Source organism: Bos indicus x Bos taurus, chromosome 10, assembly GCF_003369695.1.
Source record: "Bos indicus x Bos taurus breed Angus x Brahman F1 hybrid chromosome 10, Bos_hybrid_MaternalHap_v2.0, whole genome shotgun sequence".
Classification (NCBI taxonomy): Eukaryota; Metazoa; Chordata; class Mammalia; order Artiodactyla; family Bovidae; genus Bos; species Bos indicus x Bos taurus.
The window spans coordinates 79,189,438-79,211,448 of NC_040085.1; the positions used below are offsets into that span (position 1 = coordinate 79,189,438).

Here is a 22,011-nt window from a genome sequence, read left to right on the forward strand (position 1 = left end):
AGATCCCCTGGAGAAGGGCACTCACTCCAGTATTCTTGCCTGGAAAATCCCATGGACAGAGGAGCCTGGCCGGCTACAGTCCACGGGACTGCAAAGAGCTGGACACGATTGAAGCGACTTAATACGCAGAAATATAAAATCAATCATAACTTTGTAGATTCTATATCAGAATAAACCTCTTCAATGTATGGTAGTTCCATCATGGACCCACGGAAGTGTGACATGCAAATGGGGGCGAGGGGGAAGCACCAGGAATAGAGTAAGCCACTATCATGCCAGCAGATGGCATGGCTAAGATTTTCAGTGCTTATTAATATTAACAATCAGCAAGTTCCCTCTTAACCACTCAATTCAGAAACATCAACGACATCGCTGGGAAAAAAAGCGGGGGAAGTGGAAGGTTTGAATCAGAGACATCTAGAAAGGTTGCAGGGATTAAGTTCTCCTTAGAGAAATGGAGAAGATGCACAATGAAGTTTTAAAGGAAATTTTTACATTCAACTTGAAAGGGAGACTAATGCACAGCAGAGCTTCAATCGCAAGTTTCCTAACTGTTGTCTCAGCCCCCAGAATTCCCTGTCTTCCTCGATGACTCACGGACAAACTCATTGAATGAAGAAGGCATGATCACAGAGCTCCTCCTCTGAAAAAACACGAACCATCCTTTTGAGAACTACTCCTTTTCACAGGTGTGCGCGGGGTTGGTTGGGGCGGGGGGGAGGTGACGACACCAAAACAAAAACAACACAGCAAAAGGCCTGAGCTTTCAACTTCACGCGACTCGCGGAAAAGGAAGGGCAGCACGCGCAGGTTATTACCAAATGGGAATCTGGGGACGGCAGCGACAGGACAGAACGGGACCTGACACTGGGATACTCCTCTCCAAGGACTCTCAACGAGGCCCCGGAGCCTCTCCGACCCCCAGGCTCCCCGACACCCGCGCGCCGCCCGCCTTACCCTCCAAACCACCCACCACCCTAGGACAAGTCCTCAACCGCCTCATCAAAACATGTTTAGCCTGGGAAGCCCGCTGGCTGCGCCATCCCTTACAGAACCAGCAAGGGTTAGGAGCCTGGAGAGGGAGAAGGAAACCAAGAGCCCGGGTGGCCTCGGGAGGGGCGGAGCCGGGACGAGAGCTGGGCGGCCACGGCCACGCTGGCTGCGGCGCGAGGGAAGGAGAGGACGCGCGGGCAAGACGCGAAACGCTGTGAACCCGGCGGAGGCAACGCTCCGAAGAACGGGGAGCGGCGGATCCAGCCTCCTCAGGGGAGAGCGCCCCTACGGTCGCGCCGCCGCCGCTGGCCAGTGGCTGGCCGGCTCCGGCCTCCTCTCCCGCCCAGCCCGGACCCCAGTCAGGCACCGGCGCGCCCGCGCTCGCACACTCACCGGGCGCGCGCCGCCACGGCGCGGCTACCCGCCGCCCTCAGCCGGTCTCCGCCCCGCCCCCCCGCGCCCGGCCAGTGGACTGGGCCCCGGTGGGCGGGGCAGGGGTGGGGCAGGGGAGGAGCTACGTCACGGGCGCGTGCGCTCTCTGCGCGCCGGCAACCGCTGGAGCTGATCGTTACCTGCGCGGCTTGGTGGTGTCCTTGGAGACGAAGCCGGGCCTGGGCGGCGCGGAGACAAGACCACGGCTGCTGTGCCCCGGGAGAAGCCAGGATGCCGGCTAAGGGGAAGGACAAAAAGAAAGGGAAAGGCAAAGACAAAGGCAAAGATAAAGACAAGAAGAAGAAGTAAGGGGAAGCCACGCTGGGGTCCCTGCTCCAGGGCCTGCCCTCCGGAGATTCGCAGGCGCCGGCCAACTGGCGCCCTTTCCCCGCTTTCCTCCCGGACCCTTCCCTTGCTCTCCCAGCTTCTAAGAAGGACGGCTCCGTTGCTCAGAAATTCCCCAAAGGCATGCCATACCCCCCACTGCTTCAACTAAGACCGGAGTGTTGAGATTTGGGACCCTCAAATCTTTTAGACACAGCCCCTGCCTATGTGGAGTGTACTAACGAGGAGGTAGATAAATTCCCCAAGAATAGAAGTAACATAGGACCGAACTGAGTCATTTGAAAAGACCCTGATGCTGGGAAAGGTTGAGGCGGGAGAAGAAGGGGGCGACAGAGGATGAGATGGTTGGATGGCATCACCGACTCAATGGCCGTGAGTTTGAGTAAACTCCGGGAGTCGGTGATGCACAGGGAGGCCTGGCGTGCTGCAGTCCACGGGGTCGCAAAGAGTCGGATACGACTGAGCGACTGAACTGACTGACTGAGGACCGAATGAAATAAGTGCTAGTGGAGGGGAAAAGAACTAAAAGTGAGGAGGAAGGGTTAGTTCTGACACTGGAATTGAAGGTCGGAGATCCTCTAGACCTGTGCTGCCCAATAGTGTCGTCACCGGTCATGTATGGCTATTAAGATTCGTTAAAATTAAACTAAAAATTCAGATCCTCGTTTGTACCGGCTGCATTGCGTGTACTCAGTAGGCCTGTGTGGCTAGTGGTGACTGTATTGGACCGTCTAGATAGCATTAACATCACAGAAAATTCTATTGGACAGCACTGTTCGCCACCAGTGATTTTTAGCTGGGGAGGGGGGTAATTTTTGACTCCCTGAGGACGTTTGTCAAGGAGACATTTTTGATTGTCACATCGGGGGACCTCTAGTGGATAAGAGACCGAGTGAAAGTCGCTCAGTCGTATCCCACTCTTTGCGACCCCATGGATGATAGAGTATGGAATTCTCCAGGCCAGAATACTGGAGTGGAGAAGATCCCTTCTCCAGCGGATCTTCCTGACCCAGGAATCGAACCGCGTGTCCTGCATTCCTGGCGATTCTTTACCACCTGAGCTATCAGACCAAAGATACTGTTAAATATCCTACAGTGCACATTAACAACCTCCAGCCCCACTCCAGATAATCATGTGGCTCAGAATATTAGTAGCTGGGAAATCCTCAAGACCCAAAGATGCTCTAGAATAGGCACTAAGCGTTATTCACCTTATCTCCAGCACCTGGAAGAGAGTCGGAACCATAGAAGAAGCTTAATATTTGTTAAACAAATTAAGATGTCTGCTCCTGTAGGCTTCAACTTGGATCTTTTCCCCCCACCCCACCCCGGTCCCGGCAAGAACTGTGCTGTAGTGCTCTGGGTTCGTTATTTTTTGCCTGTAACCTGATCGATCTCAGCTGTGTGGTTGAGAGGCACTTAAACATCCTGAAGGATGTCTGGGTGATGGAAGTAATTCCTTGGGCCTTTTCAAGGATTCCTTTTGGTTCGAAGGAAACATAAAGGATTTGAGTATTCAGATTTCCCCAAATGATGAGAATTTCTGAAGTGGGTAAGATTGCTCTGGCATTAAACCTTCACAGGTTTGGAGTTGCTGCTAGATTGCTACTACATTTATTGGATGACCCTAGTCGTTCCTAGACACATTGGAATCATACATCTTGTCCAACAGCACTATATATGGGACCACAAGGGATCCTTGTAAAGTTTATAAAGTAATTTGTTTAAGAGAGTAATGCCTGCTCAGTACAGAGAGTTTAGGAAACCTGGTGAGTCAAACAGAACAAAACCACCTGTAATCCCATTATCCAAAGATAACCACTACTATCATTTTGGAATATTCTTTTTCTTCTTCCTAAGATAACAGCCCAATATACAAATTTATTTGCAATTTCCCCCCTAGAGTATTAATATAAGTATTCTACAGTGTGATTAAAAAAAATAACTGCATGTTTAGTCTTGCATTTTCTGGAAGTGCCAATGGCTTGTCACATTCCTAGAACTCACTAGCATATGTTTTCTATTTTTGCCCATTCATCTACAGTGCACATATCAACAATGAAACACTGAGGGCAATAGACCATATATATTTCTTACTAACTCATTCATCCAACAATATTTGCTCATATGTGCCAGGCAAATGCCAAGCAAAATAAATTATAATATAGAGAAAGGTGTAATACTAATAAAGTAGAGAAATAGTTATATGCTCTTGATGTCCTCTTCCTGTGCAGGAAGATCATAAAACTTGAGGAGTCTGTTTTGGAGAGAGCCAAGGCCAATGCCTCCCTTTGGGAGGCCAGGCTGGAAGTCACAGAACTTTCTAGGATTGAGTATCGTGATACTTCCCGGAGACTGGCAAGATGTAATGAAGAGTTAAAGAGACAGCAGTATAAAATGGAGAAAGACACAATGTCTGTATTGAACTATCTGAAGAAACAGGATCAGGAGAAAGATAATCTGGTAGGTAGGTAGATACCCTCCCAAGCCTTAGTAACTATCTCTTTTGTTATACTGCTGTGGCTATGTATTTCCAGTATTTTAATTCCTTGAAACCTCATCCCACAGTTAAGACATTTCAGTTGACTTTTAACTCTCCTTTGAAGCAACATGTTATTTCAGAACGGCTTTACAGTCAGAATTGCCTTTTATTTTCATTCTTATCCCATGTTTTCTTGGCTGAAACAAAGATGATGCTAATGGAACATTATGATCAACTTTAAGAACAAGAGCATGGTGTATGATATATATATATATATATTTTGATATTGATAACTATGAGTAATAATCTATAAAGCAATTTATTGATAATCCATGATCACATGGTTATGAATCTAGCAAACTGAATGTCTTCTGTTGGACCTGTTGAATCTTTATCTTACTGAACCTTGTTGAAATGTTGGGCATAGAGCTATCATTTTAGATCTGTGGAAAAAAGGAAAGGAACTAACATTTTGGGACTCCTGTTTGTGCCAGGCACCATGTTGGATACTTTACCTCTGCTATCTCATTTAGTCCTTTTAATAACCCACTGTAGCCACAAATTGTCATTCCCATTTTACAGATAAAGAAATTGACTCTCAGGGCAGGTAGCTTGCCAGAGTCTCACAGCTAGTGGGTGTTAACGTGTGAATTTAGGTGTGACTTAAATTCATCTCTTTCCTAGCTGCCTCTTTGTGTCCCATGGTGACCTAAGGAAATTTGTATCATGTTTCATTCCCATGTATGTTTTTTGTATTTTTACTATAATAAATAGTAAAAATACAAATACACATAGTAGGCACTTATTAAAATATTTTTGCATGCATGCATGAATGAATGGGTTGTGATTCCACTGATGCTTTGAAAAAGTTAGCAATCAAAACTTAAGTTCAAGATGATCTGGAAGCATATTAGAGAAATCAGACAACTGAACACTTGTGTGGATTTTATGTTTTATTAAAGTAATTTTTTGGTACAGTATTTTTTTTAACCTTCTTTCCTAGGCAACTTCCATTTTTAAAATTACTCTTTGATAATAGCATGCATTATCAAAATTATCTGCTATAAATTATTATTCTAAAATAAGCCTTTAGGCCAGCCATGCAAATAATTTTCAAAATTCATTGTATAAAAGATTTGTGGACTGCATTAGCTAATTGATATTGGTCTGCCTTTATCAGTATCACTTGTATTTCCTGATTTTCATCTGCCTCCATGTATCATAGGCCAGCATCTGACTGTAGCAAATACATAATTTTCTCATAGACATGGATACTCATTAAAACCAAAGAAACTTCTTTGGGAGGAAGAAGTAAAATAAATTATTCAATATACCCTGGTTAACTAGCTCTCTTATAATTTTGTTACTCCATACATGCTACTATATCCTAGAAATGCATTATTTGCTTAAACTTTATGTAAACTTTTTACAGTCTTCATGTTAATTATAGAAATATTAGAAGTGAAATGTGTGTTAAAAACTATCATATTTTAGATAGAATTAGGAGATTTCCCTTATGGTTTTTGTATTGAAGGCTTTGTTCAGTCAGCACAAAATAAATCTATTTTACACCTGTTCTACATGACTTAGGTCTGTCTGTATTTCTTTTAAAACATTTTTAGGTTTCCCTTGAGCTATTCTAAGATTATTTACAACAATATTTCACTTCTGTATCCTCTGATTTTTCACCATGTTAAGGAATGTTTAGCTTAAAAAGCTACAGTACTTTGGCCACCTGAAGTGAAGAGCTGACTCATTGGAAAAGACCCTGATGCTGGGAAAGATTGAAGGCAGAAGAAAGAAAATAATATGGTTGAATGGCATCACAGAATCAATGGACACGAGTTTGAACAAACTCTGGGAAATAGTGAAGGACAGGGAAGACTGGCATGCTGCAGTCCGTAGGGTCTCAAAGATTTGGACGTGATTTAGTGACTGAACAACAGCAACAACAAAAAGCTAGTCAGATTTCCTACTAAAACATGCCAGCATGCTTGGAGAAATGATTGATTATAAGACTGGAGCGAGGAGAGTAAGAGATGAACTTGAATATCTTATTGTGACAGGAAATAAGTAACAAAAAATTAAAGGACACAGAGGGTAACTTGAAGGGGCTCCCACTGGCCAAATCTGGGACAGTCAAAATAAATGACAGTAATCAGTTATAGCTTATTGAATAAAATGAGTTCATGAGTATATACAACTGATAAATACATACCTTAATAAATATGGGAGAATAGAATGCTTTTCCTTAAAGTGGAATGTAGTAAGTTATTAAATTTCCAAGGAATGATGCAATAAGAAAAATCACCATTTGGCGTCAGAGTAATAATTGATTCAGTCAAGAACAAGAGTGGATGCTAAAACTAGTGGGTGAAAGTTTAATGAGCAAAAAGATATTTGCATAGTCCTAAAATATAGTCCTCCAAATTTATTAGTAATTATAAAAGGAAAAATTGTAACTTTCAACTGGAGAAACCTGGCAGACACAGTCTTAACCAGTTGATTACACTTAATGTCAGTCACCTCGTGCTGTGATGCAGTGACAAGGATACATCATCACTTAAGCAGTGTATGCTTGCTGAAAAGCCACAACCTGAATCTTCTGGTGAAGAAACATCAGACAACTCCAGCCCTGGCCAGTATTCTTCAAAAACGCTGGTGTCATAAAAGACAAAGACTGAGAAATGGCTCCTGTTTAAAACTAGAATATATGACAATCATAGTCAGGGATTATATCCTAGACCAGAAAAAGAACAGTTACAGTGAAAGGACATCATTGGTACAGTTGATGCTAAATTTGAATATGGACTATAGATTAAATAATAGTATTTTATCAATGTTAAATTTCCCTATTTTAATCATTGTACTATACTTCTAAGAGATTGTTCTTTTTCTTAGGAAACACATAATGAAATATTTAATACAGGAGTATGATGTCCTAAACTTATTCTCACATTCTCCAGAAGAAACAGCTTCAAAAGTCTACATCATATATATATATACGCCGGAGCCAGCCGGCAAAGTCGATCAGGTCCCGAGAACGTGCACAGCGGGGCTAAGAAAGAAACTAAAGCAAGAGACTACAAAGATGGGATCAAGAGGTTCAGACACGTCACCACGAAGGGACGCAGTCTGACACCAACTTTATTCAACATCTCATGTTTAAACAGAAAAGCGTGAGAAAGACAAGACAGTTGACATTTTTTCTTAGTTGGCCTATACATCTTACAAACAGTTACAAGAAATCTTGAGAGCATGGGAATGGCTCCCTGTTATTATTTCTTACACCAGATAACATTTCTCTGTGCGTGAGAAGTTTGCACAGAACTCCAGGTGTCTGCAGTAAATAAGCGCCTAATCTCTGGGGTGGCGGGACAGAGAGCTATGTTTGCAAGCAAACCCTTAAGGACTGAGGCAGCTCCCAGAGCTGTGTCCTTCAGACAAAGGACCCCGTTCTCACGGGCAGCTCCTCGCATCTCCCCCTTTCTTTTTATATAGGCGCACGCTTATGTTCCTTTAACCGCAGACCATTTCCATAGATGGAAGCCTTTATGATTCATAGATCATCAATCAGTTTTTTAATTAAACAAGGTGCAAAAAATAAAACAGTTTTATTAGTGTATATGGGAATGGACTGACCCTCCCAGCCCACAGGTTGGAGAAGGGGAGGGTCAGGAAAATAAGCCCAGTAAGCATTTGAATATTCTTCAGAGTGTGCAGTGTTAATCTGATTTAAGATAATTAATAAGGTTATCAGGAAGCTTAAAGGCGATATCGGATCGCCCTGCACCACAACACGATTCTGTGCCTCTCGCATCGATGCCTGAAGTTGTTGCCGAGATGGTAATTCATCATGCTCTTGAATTGTCAATCTCCTCATCTGGTTTGCTAGAGACTGTCTCTGCCGTGCGTACCAACCTTTCCGGCAGCCAGCGCGGCGCTTCGGCATCCTGTGGGAAAACACAAACATGCCCTCGTCCCCAGATTAGTACTGGATCTGGTCCATACCATTTTCCCACAAGTGGGTCTTTCCAAAAGACTTTAGGTCTTATTGTTTGTGCATCAAAGTTCCAAAATCGCTGTGCTGCTGAACGGCCACTTATATCCAATTGTAAAAAATTTAGAACAAATAAAACATAGTTTAGAGAGTTGGAGGGGGTATTGGGATACAATTCCCCCTTCTTTAGTTTTTGCAATTGATGTTTGAGAGTTTGATGTGCCCATTCAATAATTCCTTGACCTTGAGGATTATAAGGGATACCTGTTTTATGTGAGATAGACAATTGCGTACAAAATAATTGAAAATTTTTTCCAGTGTATCCTGGACCATTGTCTGTTTTTATGGTTTTAGGGGTTCCCATAACAGCAAAACATTTAATGCAATGAGCTATACAATGTTTGCTAGCTTCTCCGGATTGTAGAGAGGCATGTAAAAAGCCAGAGAAGGTGTCAATAGTAACACGAACAAATTTTTGTTTACCAAATTCAGGAATATGGGTAACATCCACTTGCCATATATCGTTTGGCAACAATCCTCGAGGATTAACTCCATAGTGGGGGACGCTAAAAAATTGAGGACATGTTTGACATTGCTTAACAATCTGTCTGGCAGCTTCTCGAGTAATGCCAAATTGAAGTCTTAAGCTATTGCTGTTTTGATGGTGTAAGCTGTGGGAAGTTTTTGCCATTTGTTCCAGTGAAGGATATATCATACGTGTAGCTTCATCAGCCAAAGCATTGCCTCGTGCTAAAGGTCCAGGAAGTCCAGAGTGAGCACGAATATGACCAAAATAGCATTTATTAACTCTGGAGCAAATTAAATGTTGTATATCACGAAAAAGAGTTTGGATAGTAGAATTCAGGGTACCAATAAATGGAACAGTCTCAATAGTGTTTAAGGCTCTTATGATATATTGACTGTCAGAATATAAATTAAATGGAGCAGAAATTTGTAATAAAGCCTGAAAAATGGCAAATAGTTCTACTTCTTGAGCAGACTTATAATTAGTATGCCAGGTGGTAGTATTGTCCTGTATAATCAAACTAGCTATTCCATTAGAAGAGCCATCAGTAAATACAGTTAGGGCGTCGGCAAGGGGCTGAGAAACAACGATTTTTAGGAAGAGAAATTGGTGATAATGAGCAAATTGCAAAATTTTATCTGAGGGATAATGATTATCAAGCCGTCCACTAAAACCAGCTAAGGCAATAACCCAATTGTCGCTAAACTGAAACAGCCAGTCCTGCTGAATTTTAGAAAATGGAACACATATAAAATGTGGGTCTCTTCCTAGATATACAGTGGATTCTGACCACCCAAGAGCTATTAGGGCAGCAACCAAATCATAATAGGGGGTTAATACCCGAGAGGGAGAGGCAGGCAAGTGAAGCCATCTTAAAGGCAATCCTTGGAATAAGACTGCTGTAGGAGCATGTTTAGTAGGAAGAATATATAAACCCCATTCTTGAGTATAGTCACAATAAGTAGCTTGTTGTTTAGACAGGGTCTGTTCAACTTTATCTAAGCCTTGCCTTCCCTCCAGAGTCAGAGTTCGGGGGGAAGTTGGATCAGGATCACCCCTCAGAATATCAAAAAGAGGCTTCATTTCCCCTGTAGTTAGCTTCAAGTAAGGTCTTATCCAATTAATATCTCCTAACAGTTTTTGGAAATCATTCAAGGTAACCAAATTATCTTTACGAATTTCTATCTTCTGAGCTCGAAACCATTCTTGTTCCAGAAAAAAACCCAAATAAGAATAGGGGGGGAAGCGTTGCACCTTTTCTGTTGCAATAATCAAACCATAATCCTGTAATGCAGTTTGCATATAAGCGAATGTTCTTAATAGCAACTCCTCATCTTCATATGCCAAAAGAATATCATCCATATAATGAATAATATATACTTGGGAATACAAGGACCTAGTGGTTTTTAAAGCTTGAGCAACAAATTTCTGACAGAGAGTAGGACTATTAGCCATTCCCTGAGGTAAAACTTGCCACTGATATCTTTTCATAGGTTCTTTATAATTTGTAGAAGGGACACTAAAAGCAAATCTTTGACAGTCATTAGTGGCAAGGGGAATAGTAATAAAAGCAGTCTTTTAAGTCAATAATAATTTTGTAAGTATCTTTTGGAATGGCCATGGGGGTAGGCAACCCCGGCTGAAGGGGGCCCATCAATTCCATTGTTTCATTAACCTTTCGTAAATCTTGTAATAGCCTCCATTTACCTGTTTTCTTTTTAATGACAAAAATAGGTGAATTCCAAGGTGAATTTGAGGGGGTAATATGGCCGAGAGCAAGCTGTTCCTGCACAAGCTGATTGGCAGCCGTGATTTTTTCTATTGATAGGGGCCACTGATCAACCCATACTGGATCATCAGACTTCCATTTTATCGGATTAGCATGGATTGCAGGACGATCAATGACCCCTCCTAAAAACATCCTATACCTTTTCTATCATTCTTAACTGCAGGGATCAGGGGTTGTAAAGGCCCTTGTGAATTTATCCCCAACCCCTGATGGGGCAAAAGGCCTTGGTCTAACAATTGATTACTAATCTTTTTATCTGGACTATAAAGATATACCCCCATATTCATCATAACATCTCTCCCCCATAGATTAACCGGCAGTCCTGGCAAAACATAAGGTTGAAAATGTCCTTCATGTCCTTCTTCGTCCCTCCATTTTAAAAAGGTTGAACTCTGTTCTGGGTCATGTGATTGCCCAATGCCTTGCAAAGTAGAAATTACAACCTGCTTAGGCCATTCATCAGGCCAATGTTTTTGAGATATAACAGAAACATCTGCACCAGTATCCAAAATACCTTTAAAAGGCTTTTCTTGAATATACAGTAGAAGCTCAGGGCGTTGCTTATTAATGGCCTGAATCCAATAAGCGTCTGAAGACCCGAAACCTCGGGATCCTCGTTCTTGCCTAATGGCTTTTCCAACTGGAATTATAGGAAGTAGAATTAATTGAGCAACACGTTGGCCAGATTGTATTACTGTTATGCCCTGTGGTGAATGGGCCATAATTTTTATTTCACCCATATAATCAGAGTCTATGACTCCAGGGGCTACTAATAAACCTTTCATCGTAGTACTGCTTCTCCCCAATAGGAGGCCCACAGTGTTCTTCGGAAGAGGGCCAAAAATTCCAGTTGGCAAAGCCTGCATGCCCATTTCTGGAGTTAATACTGTGTAGGTGGAGGAACTGAGGTCCAATCCTGCACTCCCTGCAGTTGCTCTGAACAACTCGGTAAAAGTTCTGCGTTTTGGCCTTGAAGTGTCTCCAATTTGGTCAGATTTTGCATTGCCCCATAACATTGTTTCGGGGCCTGGGGCTGGCCCCTCACCCAGTTTCCCGAGACCGGAGGAAGTGGCTTTCCCTGTAAGTCAGTTTTAGAATGGCAATCCCTTGCCCAGTGTCTGCCTTTCTTACACCTAGGACAAAGGTTAGGGGTTTGAGCAGGTCTCCGGGCCTGCTTCTGCGGGCAGTGGGCGGCCTGATGACCCATCTGGCCACAAGAAAAGCAGCCAGAGCCAGGGATTCGAAGCCGACCACTAGTTTTATCCCGCTTTTGTTGTTGATACAGTACTTCTTTGACTGTCTTTCCTTGTAATGCCGCGGCCAAAGTTATGCCTTGAACTATGAAGGGCCGATATCAGCACAAATCCGTATATAGTCAGATAAGCCTCCCTTTTTCCTGTAAGGTCTCAGGGCAGCTTGACAAGCCGAATTGGCATTCTCATAAGCAAGCTGTTTAGTCAACACCATCCCCGCCTGCTCATCCCCTTTCATTTTACCGATTGCCTCAAGCAGGCGGGCAACAAAATCCTGATATGGCTCATCTGGCCCCTGGCGAATTTTAGATAAATCTTCAGTCTTTTTATCAGAATTTGGAAGCTTTTTCCATGCTTGTAGAGCCGCAGCACTAATCTGAGGGTAGGCTCCAGGTAAATAATTAAGTTGACTATTAGTGTCTCGATATTCTCCCTCTCCCACCATCATTTCATAAGTGGTGTTCAGTCCCTGTCGCCGATTGATATCGGCTGTGATCCCACATTGCTCAGCAAACTCAGATTTCCATAGGAAATAATCTCCTCCAGATAAACAAGCTTGAGCAACCTGTTTCCAATCATTAGGTGGCAGATTTTGATTTCCTAAAGCCTCTATAATAGCCTGAGTAAACGGCGCAGTCGGGCCATATTGTGCACAAGCCATTTTTAACTCTTTCAGTTGCTTAAAGGGCAGCGGCTCATAATACCTCTAATGTTGAGCATTTTCAAACACTGGATAGATTCCTGAAAACCCGGGAATATGTTCTCCTTCTTCATTAGCTCGCTTAATTGCTTGTTGAAGAGGAGATAATAATATCTCACTTTTAATTTTTATGTTTTCACCGGGCAAAGAAGCAGGGATAGATATAAGCTCTCGCGGTTCTACGAAAGGCGGAGGTGGATCGAGTCCAGCAAGAAGCGAGGGAGGATATGCTGGAGGCGCAGGCTGGCTGGAGTGGGAGTCTCCCTGTGCATCCTTTTTTACTGCTATAACAATCTTCTGAATTAAATTCTCCAGCTGTTCTTCAGAAAGCCCTGAATGCTTTAATTCCCCTTTTCCCGAGGGGGATTCCATGTTAACCATCATCTCCCAAGGCATATCCTCTCTATGGTACTGAGCCGCTTGTTCATTTAACTCTTTCTGTTCATCAGAGCTTAACACATCATCACTCCCTCCAGCCTTATAAGCTGTTCCCTCAGGCACAGCATAAAGCGGCTCAGGTGGAGGGGCAGAAGGCTCTGTAACTTCGGGTCCTGTGGAATCCCTGAGAGCCGTTTGAATTTTATGTCCCTCATGTTCAGGATCCAGGCAGTCTCTTATGAGAGTCCACAAAGAAAAAGCATCCACAGGAACACGATTGGGACCATGTAAGGAATAATATGTCTGCAATTGTTTTCCTACCTTTTTCCAAGTTTCCAGACTAACTGTTCCTTCCTCTGGAAACCAAGGACAAACCTCTTCTATAAAAAGTAAAAACTTTTCTAGCTGTAACTTATTTACATGAATTCCCCTACCTTTTAACATAGTTTTCAACATATGTACAAATAACTGGCGGCTATTGCCTTGTCCCATGATTTATTACTCTCGACAATCACCCTCCCTGCCCTTTACTTTTAATTACTTAGGAATTCCTCTTTACTTACCTCAATCTTGGCGGGCAGCGGCCGTCGTCGCACTCCGATTCTCGAGTCCCTGGTTCGGGCGCCACTGCCGGAGCCAGCCGGCAAAGTCGATCAGGTCCCAAGAATGTGCACGGCGGGGCTAAGAAAGAAACTAAAGCAAGAGACTACAAAGATGGGGTCGAGAGGTTCAGACACGTCACCACGAAGGGACGCAGTCTGACACCAACTTTATTCAACATCTCATATTTATACAGAAAAGCGTGAGAAAGACAAGACAGTTGACATTTTTTCTTAGTTGGCCTATACATCTTACAAACAGTCACAAGAAATCTTGAGAGCATGGGAATGGCTCCCTGTTATTATTTCTTACACCAGATAACATTTCTCTGTGCGTGAGAAGTTTGCACAGAACTCCAGGTGCCTGCAGTAAATAAGCGCCTAATCTCTGGGGTGGCGGGACAGAGAGCTATGTTTGCAAGCAAACCCTCAAGGACTGAGGCAGCTCCCAGAGCTGTGTCCTTCAGACAAAGGACCCCATTCTCACAGGCAGCTCCCCGCATATATATATATATATATATGTATATGTATGTATATATACACATGTATATATGTAATAGACCTATCATAAAGGGAAAACAAATGTGGCAAAATTGAGTGAACAGTACATGAGAATTCTTTGTACTCTCCTTGAAACTTTCCTTTAAAAATCTACTCATTTAAGAGAAATGCAAATCAAAATTCCAAGTTATGACTTCACACTTATTAAGATGGCTACTGTCAGAAGAACAGAAGATAGCAAGTGTTGGTGAGGATGTAGAGAAATTGGAATCCTTGTGCAATTTGGTGGCAATGTGAAATGGTATAGCCGTTATGGAAAACAGTACGGAGATTCATCGAAAAATTAAAAATAGAATTATCATAAGATGCAACAATCCCACTTTGGAGTGGGAATTTCCAAGGGAATGTAAAGCAAGATCTTGACGAGGTAACTGCACACCCAGTGTTCGTGAAACCCTGTTCATATAGTCGAGAAGTGGAAACAACCCAAATGTCTGTTGGTTGATGAGTGAATAAAGAAAGTGTGGTATACAAATACAAGAATATTATGTAGCTCTAAAAGGGAAGGAAATCCTGTTGTGTGCTACAACATGAATGAACCTCAAGGCCATTATGCTAAGTGAAATAAGCCAGTTACAAAAGGACAAATACTGTCTGATTCTACTCATATGAAGTATCTATGGACTGGGAGTGTTGCCCCACATTCCAATAAACAAAGAATGTCACCCACCATTCCAGTTCTACAAGGATCAAGCCATCAGCCATTGCAGCCCCCGACCCTCGCCTGCCACCTGCCTCCTTCCACAATGCGTCCTGAGGGGAGGAAATTCAGGCTGGAGCAAAACAGGAAGCATTCTGAGCTTTGGATACTTGGCCCTAGATAATTAACATACATATCTAAGGAATAATTTCAGCAAGCCCAGGTCTTTACATCTTCCCTGACACAGAAAAGCACTAAAATCATTAACTCAAAATACCTTTTCCTTGTGATTACTAGTAACATTCTGATGTCTGACTACATGTTTTTTCCAGCAAGAATCTGCTATATATTCTGCCTGTTCTCTTAACCCTTCTGAGCAGTTCCTCAGAGCTTTCTGAGAGGCTGTTTCCCAGGCTATAACCCTCAGTATAATCCTGGAATAAAACTTCACTCACAACTTTTAGGTTGTGTGGTTTTTCTTCTGTGGACATACCTGAAGTAGTCAAAATCATACAAACAATGTAGAAAGGCTGGGGGAGGGAGGAGAAGGAGTTAGTATCTCAAAACATGGAGTTTCAGTTTTGTAAGGTGAAAAAGTTCCAGAGATCTGCTGCCTAACAATGTGAATTAAAAATGGTTAAGATGGTAAATTTAAAAAAATTTTTTAACCATACACGTTACCCAGGCAATTATGATGATAGCCGAATTTTGGAAACTGGCAATAGCAAGTTAACAGTATAAATAATGTCCTCTTCTCTCATCTTCCCACCTTACTCCACCTCTCCAACACTACTGGTTTATTTTATTCCATTCTGTTCTGTTCTATTGGCTGTGCCGTGCAGCGTGTGGGATCTTAGTTCCCTAACCAGGAATTGAACCCATGCTCCCTGCACTGGGAATATACAGTCTTAACCACTGGACTACCAGGGAAGTACTCCCTACTGGTTTTAATAGCACATGAAAACTGGGCTATGTAATTAAGTTAGGATACAGAGAAATTTCTTTACCTTCCTCTTTATTTTCATTTTCTACAGATTGAAAAACTGAAACAGCAATTGAATGAAACAAAGGAAAAAGCCCAAGAGGAGAAGGAAAAATTGGTATGTACACTGATGCCTCACTTATTGGTGGTCAGGTTTCTGGCAAGTTCAGATATTTAAGACACGAGAATAAGTTAAGTCCTCTTGAGAACTCAGTGATCTTAAAGCTCATACATTTGATTGTACAGATGCTCAAAAATAACATGAAATTATGTTATTGTCGAAAATCATCTCGTAGTAGTTCTTGATCTTGAGTAGTTCTCTGATCTTGAGCTCTAGGGCTTTTCAGTGGACAGCGCTGGGAAACATATTTTTTGAAGATTAAAATATATCATGAGCTCATGCTAATACTTTAAATTCAGATGCAAGAGTACAGGATTTTTACTTAACCCTATCTGTGTCTTCTTTCTCCCTCACCCAAAATCCTGGTTCTTAATGATACCAATGTAACTGTGTATTTTCTTCAAACCTCAATACATCAAAGGCACAGAATACTAATATCAATACTACTACCCACATAAACTGGTGGATACAGTTTAGGATTTGAGTTGGCGGGGGGGACTTTTCCCATTAGGATATATACCAATAGTGATCAATAGTCAAATTCAGTTCAGTTTAGTTCAGTTGCTCTGTCGTGTCCAACTCTTTGTGACCCCATGGACTGCAGCACACCAGGCCTCCCTGTCCATCACCAATTCCCAGAGTTTACTCAAACTCATGGCCATTGAGTCGGTGATGCCATCCAACCATCTCATCCTCTGTCGTCCCCTTCTCCTCCCACCTTCAATCTTTTCCAGCATCAGGATCTTTTCAAATCTTCACATCAGGTAGCCAGATATTGAAGTTTCAGCTTCAGCATCAGTCCTTCCAATGAATATTCAGGACTGATTTCCTTTAGGATGGACTGGTTGGATCTCCGTGCTGTCCAAGGGACTCTCAAAAGTCTTCTCCAATACCATAGTTCAAAAGCATCAATTCTTCTGTGCTCAGCTTTCTTTATAGTCCACCTGTCACATCCATACATGACTACTGGTAAAACCATAGCTTTGACTAGATGGACCTTTGTTGGTAAAAGAATGTCTCTGCTTTTTAATAAGCTGTCTAGGTTGGTCATAACTTTTCTTCCAAGGAGCAAGCATCTTTTAATTTCATGGCTGCAGTCACCATCTGCAGTGATTTTGGAGCCCCCCAAAATAAAGTTTGTCACTGTTTCCACTGTTTCCCCATCTATTTGCCATGAAGTGATAGGACCAGATCCCATGATCTTAGTTTTCTGAATGTTGTTTTAAGCCAACTTTTTCACTCTTTCACTTTCATCAAGAGGCTCTTCAGTTCCTCTTTGCTTTCTGCCATAAGGGTGGTGTCATCTACGTATCTGAGGTTGATATTTCTCCTGGCAGTCTTGCTTCCAGCTTGTGCTTCATCCAGTCCAGAATTTCTCATGATGTACTCTGCATAAAAATTTAATAAGCAAGGTAACAATATACAGCCTTGATGTACTGCTTTCCCGATTTGGAACCAGTCAGTTGTTCCATATCCAGTTCTAACTGTTGCTTCTGATCAAATTAACAAGGTCTAAAAACAATTTGAAATAATTCCTTTCTGTAAGGTTATGCCACCAACTCAGCAATACATTTTGCTTTTTTTAGGAGTTGCTTTAAGAAATTAATGTGAAATGATATAACTATATAATTATAATTATGTAAAATAGTCTTCCCTGGTGATTCCGTGGTAGAGAATCCACCTGCCAAGTAGGAGACACCAGTTTGATCCCTGGGTCAGGAAGATCCCCTGGAGAAGGGAATGGCAACCCACTCTAGTATTCTTGCCTGGTAAATTCCATGGTCAGAGGAGCCTGGTGGGTTACCATGAGGTCATAAAAGAGTTGGACATGACTGAGCAACTAAACAGCAGCAGCAATTATGTAAAATATTTATGTGTTTCCAAAGTAAAATCTATCAAACACAGTCTATTCTGAGAAATGTAACTCCTGTCCATGTCTCCATGGACAGAATATACCAGAGTATATAGTCAAAATGGGTTTATACATTGGGAATATATAATGGGACAATATACCAGAGTATATTGTCAAAATGGGTTTCTGTCAACATGATAGGTAAGAAATGATATTTTATTGTATTTCAATTTGCATTTCTCTTATTCTGAGCTAGATTGAGCATTTTTTTCATGTGGTTAAGTGTCTTTTGCACTTTGATAGCTCTTTTCATTTGTTAGTTGTGTTATTGGCCCTTTTTCTCCTCCATTTCCCTCCCCCCTTTTTTTTCTCTTTACTCTCTCTTCTTCCCTTTCTCCTCTTCCTTTTCTCCTCATCTCTCTTTTTCCTTTTCCTCTGTCTTCCCCCTTCCTTCCTCTTTCTCTCACCATCTTCTCTATTTATTTAAGAGATATTGGCCCTCTCCTTGTCTCTTTGCTTACTGATTTTAATTTAGGATCAGGGATGTTATTTATCTCTCTTATAGATTAAAGATTTGTTTAGTCTTCTCATGAGGATTTCCCAGGTGGTGTTAGTGGTAAAGAACCCACCTGCCAATGGAGGAGACATAAGAGATGTGGGTTCGATCCCTGGGTTGCAGAGAGCCCCTGGAGAAGGGCATGGCAACCTACTCCAGTATTCTTGCCTGGAGAATTCCATGGACAGAGGAGCCTGGCGGGCTATAGTCCATAGGGTCACACAGAGTCAGACACAACTGAAGCACCTGAGCAGGCATGCAATCTTCTCATACCTCTTTTAAATAATATCTACTTTTCTATACACAATCAGGTCATTTTAGAATTTTCTCCTTATTCAAGGTACTTGGTCTCTTTTAATAAAAATTAAAACTTTATGTGAAGGTAAAAAGGGAGCTTTTTCTTCAAAGAAGAAAGAAAAATGGCTTAAGGCTTCAAATGCAACAGGACTTTGTGTGACCTCTGTTCTTTTTCCTAAGTCATTTACCTTTTTTGTTGTTTTGTTGTTAATACAGGAACGAAAATTTACTATGCAAGTAAGTGAGCTGGAGGGACAGTTCCATCAAAAGGCCAAAGAAATTGGCATGATTCAGACAGAGCTCAAAACAATAAAACAATTCCAGAAGAGAAAAATCCAAGTGGAGAAAGAATTAGATGATGTAAGTTTCTTTCATTCTTTCTTTCTTTAAAAAGAAGACATTAGAATTAACTATTTATGTCTGCAAAGGCCTTCATAGACATTGACTCCTGTGAGATGGTAAAGGATTCCCTTTGACATTCTAGAGATTATCTGAGAAAAACAGGGAAGATATATCAGTGTAGGACTGAATGCAGAAAGTCTTAATAGACTTTTGTTTTTTTAAGCATTGATTTCTTTGTGAATTCACCAGATCTTAGGCAATACACCCTCTTGCATTTATCACCAGTTAAACCTTTGGAATTACTACGGCTGTAGAAAACAGTAGTGGCAAAGTAGCAAAGTCCTAAAAGAAAATATATATAGACTGATGAATGATAACTTCAGAAAATTTTAAGACACACTGGGTAGGGGTGGATGGAGTGAGGAAACCTGAGTACTTTCAGAAAGTTTCTCTGACATTGCATACTCTTTCTGTTCCCTCAGTTCAGAATATAGTTTTATTGCATTAATGACAATGCAATAAATGGCATAGATGAGGGCTGGACACAAGTAGCTGAAATCAGCTTTGAGGTTTGGGCAAGTTACCTTCTCTATACTTAGGTTTCCTCATCTGTAAAAATTGGGGGTGGTAAGAGTTACTGGCTCATAGCATTGTTGTAAGGATTAAATGAGTTCATATATGTAAAGTGAAGTCGGTCAGTCATGTCTGACTCTTTGCAACCCTATGGACTGTTCCTCCACCCATGGGATTTTCCAGGCAAGACTACCGGAGTGGGTTGCATTTCCTTCTCCAGAGGATCTTCCCGACCCAGGGATCAAACCTAGGTCTCCCGCACTGCAGGCAGACTTTTTACTGTCTGAGCCACCAGTGCTTAAAATAGTATATGTCACATGGAATTAACAGTGGTGTGTAGCTCTTTGCAAAAAAAAAAAAAATTCTTATTTGTAACATTTACTGATTTCCTTGGTTATAAATACTTATACTATGGCCAATTTCAACAAAGCCACAATGCGGCCAAAAAAAAAAAAAAAGAAAAAAACTGAACTCAGAGTGGTTACTTGTGCTGGAGGGGAGGGGAAGGAGAAATGGGGAGATGTTGGTCAAAGGGTACAAACTTTCAGTTATAAGATTGACAAGTTTTTAGGAATCTAAAGTATAATATATTGACCCTAACTAATAATACTGTATTATATACTTGAAACTTTCTAAGAGAGTAGATCTTAAGAATTCTCACCACAAAAAAAGTACTGGTAGTATTGTGACATGATGGAGGTGTTAACTAATGCTACAGTAGTATTCATTTTGCAATATAGTGTATCAAATTAGCAGATTGTACAGCTTAAATGTACATACTGTTTATATGTCAATTATATTTAAATTAAGCTATAAAAAAGAAAAAAATTAAAAAGATTAGCAAAAAAGTGATTTTTTGTGTGTTTCCATGTCTGCCTGCAATGCGGGAGACCTGGGTTTGATCCCTAGGCTGGGAAGATCCCCTGGAGAAAGGCATGGCAACCCACTCCAGTATTCTTGCCTGGAGAATCCCCATGGACAGAGGAGCCTGGCCGGCTATAGTCCATGGGGTCAAAAAGCGTCAGGCATGACTGAGCGAATAAGCACAGCACATAGTATTTTGTATTTCTTTTATACCACTTAGTCCAATCTATCTTGATATTATAGTTATCATTTGTCTTATCTCCCCTGCTAGATGGTAAATTTTTTGAGGCATGAACAGTACTGTGCTTTGTATTTATTGAAGTACAAGATACAGAGTAATGCTCAATAAATCTATGTTGAATACTAAGTGGGTCTTTCATTTAAAATGTAATTGAAGAAATACCAAGTTTTCTACTAACTAGATGGGAAGAATCCTTTCACAATGTATATGTATATCAAATCATTGTGCTGTATACTTGAAATAGCATACATTTGTCAACAATGGGTTAGGAAGATCCCCTGGAGAAGAGAAAGGCTACCCACTCCAGTATTCTGGCCTGGAGAATTTCATGGACTGTATAGTCCACTTGCAAAAAGTCAGACACTACTGAGCGACTTTCATTCACTCACTCCTCGATAAAGCTGCAAAGTTTTCTAGAAAGAATATCTAGTTTTATAAAATCGAACCAAGTTAAGTTCCTTAACTTTTCAGGAACTCTCAAAATAGCCATCCTGAAGTGTAGGTATACATTCTGAATCAAAGTGAATGAAGAACTAGTTGTTCATATTCGATTGGGCCTTGGTGTGAATTTTTTTTTTTTTTAAAGAACAATGTTGCCACCTAGTGGAGAAATGGATTTTGGACCTTTCGAAAGAGGGTTGGTGGGCCAGGAAAACTTAAAATTCAAAAATAAAAGATCCTTGCTAATGTGAATCATAAGGTGGTTCTGTGGAATCCCAAATATGGAAGAATTAAGGCAGGTGTGGGGCTCACGACTCAAGGGAAGAAAATTATACTGTGCATATACGATTCAATATACACATTTAAAAGAGGCTAATTAACTTTAGATTGCCAAATGTATTCAAAGCATAAATTTAAAGAAAAAGTAATTTCCATCTACCTGATTAACAAAAGGAGCATTAACCTTATTTCTTCACTTACATATTGTGAACATTTTTCAATGCTATTATGCATTTTTCTATAACACCTTTTGACTGGATGCATGGATTTCCATTGGGTAGATATACCATGATTTATCAATTGGTTCCTTGTTGGACATTTGGATTGTTTTTCTAATTTTTCACTATTATAAACCAAGGAACATCTGAATAACAAAGTATTTTTCTATATTTTTAATTGGTTTTTAGGATAACTTCTTGGAAGTTACAGTGAAATTTATAGATTAAATTACAACATGAATTTTAAGGTTTTTGATATGCATTGCCTAATCATCTTTCAAAAGATTTCTTTATTAATTTATAGATTTGGGGGGAGTCCAATGGCAAATGAAAGGTTTACTGCACCCTACCCTACTTAGATAGTAGACTTCTCCACACATTTATATATTGACAGTAATTCTGAAAGTCTTTCACAGTATGAGGCCTTTTATAAATGTATAAAAAATACAAGAAGAAAGAAGAATATCTGAAAGATCATATGATATGGATCAAATGGAGATTTAATACTGTTACGACAGAGATCATAGTAAGGAAAATTGTTAAGTAT

The 22,011-nt window shown here is 41.0% G+C and overlaps 2 protein-coding genes across 6 annotated transcripts in view; one reads left to right on the forward strand and one right to left on the reverse strand.

Annotated features, from left to right (window-relative positions):
• The window catches only part of ENTPD5 (ectonucleoside triphosphate diphosphohydrolase 5), a 35,548-nt gene extending 34,093 nt beyond the window's left edge, over positions 1–1,455 (reverse strand). For 3 of the 5 annotated variants that reach the window (XM_027552406.1, XM_027552402.1, XM_027552400.1), the window contains exon 1: positions 1,387–1,447. The gene's annotated coding sequence lies outside the window, so the exon portion shown is untranslated. Of the gene's footprint in view, positions 1–818; positions 1,276–1,386 lie in introns of those variants that run through there. The other 2 variants (XM_027552405.1, XM_027552401.1) reach the window with 2 other exon arrangements.
• Positions 1,456–1,537: 82 nt separating this feature from the next.
• Positions 1,538–22,011, forward strand: part of BBOF1 (basal body orientation factor 1) — a 42,305-nt gene continuing 21,831 nt past the window's right edge. Inside the window, exons 1-4 of the mRNA XM_027552408.1 lie at positions 1,538–1,730; positions 4,005–4,233; positions 15,733–15,798; positions 18,723–18,866. Of these exons, the coding sequence (XP_027408209.1) occupies positions 1,657–1,730; positions 4,005–4,233; positions 15,733–15,798; positions 18,723–18,866 (513 nt within the window). The 5' untranslated portion in view covers positions 1,538–1,656. The remainder of the gene's footprint in view (positions 1,731–4,004; positions 4,234–15,732; positions 15,799–18,722; positions 18,867–22,011) is intronic.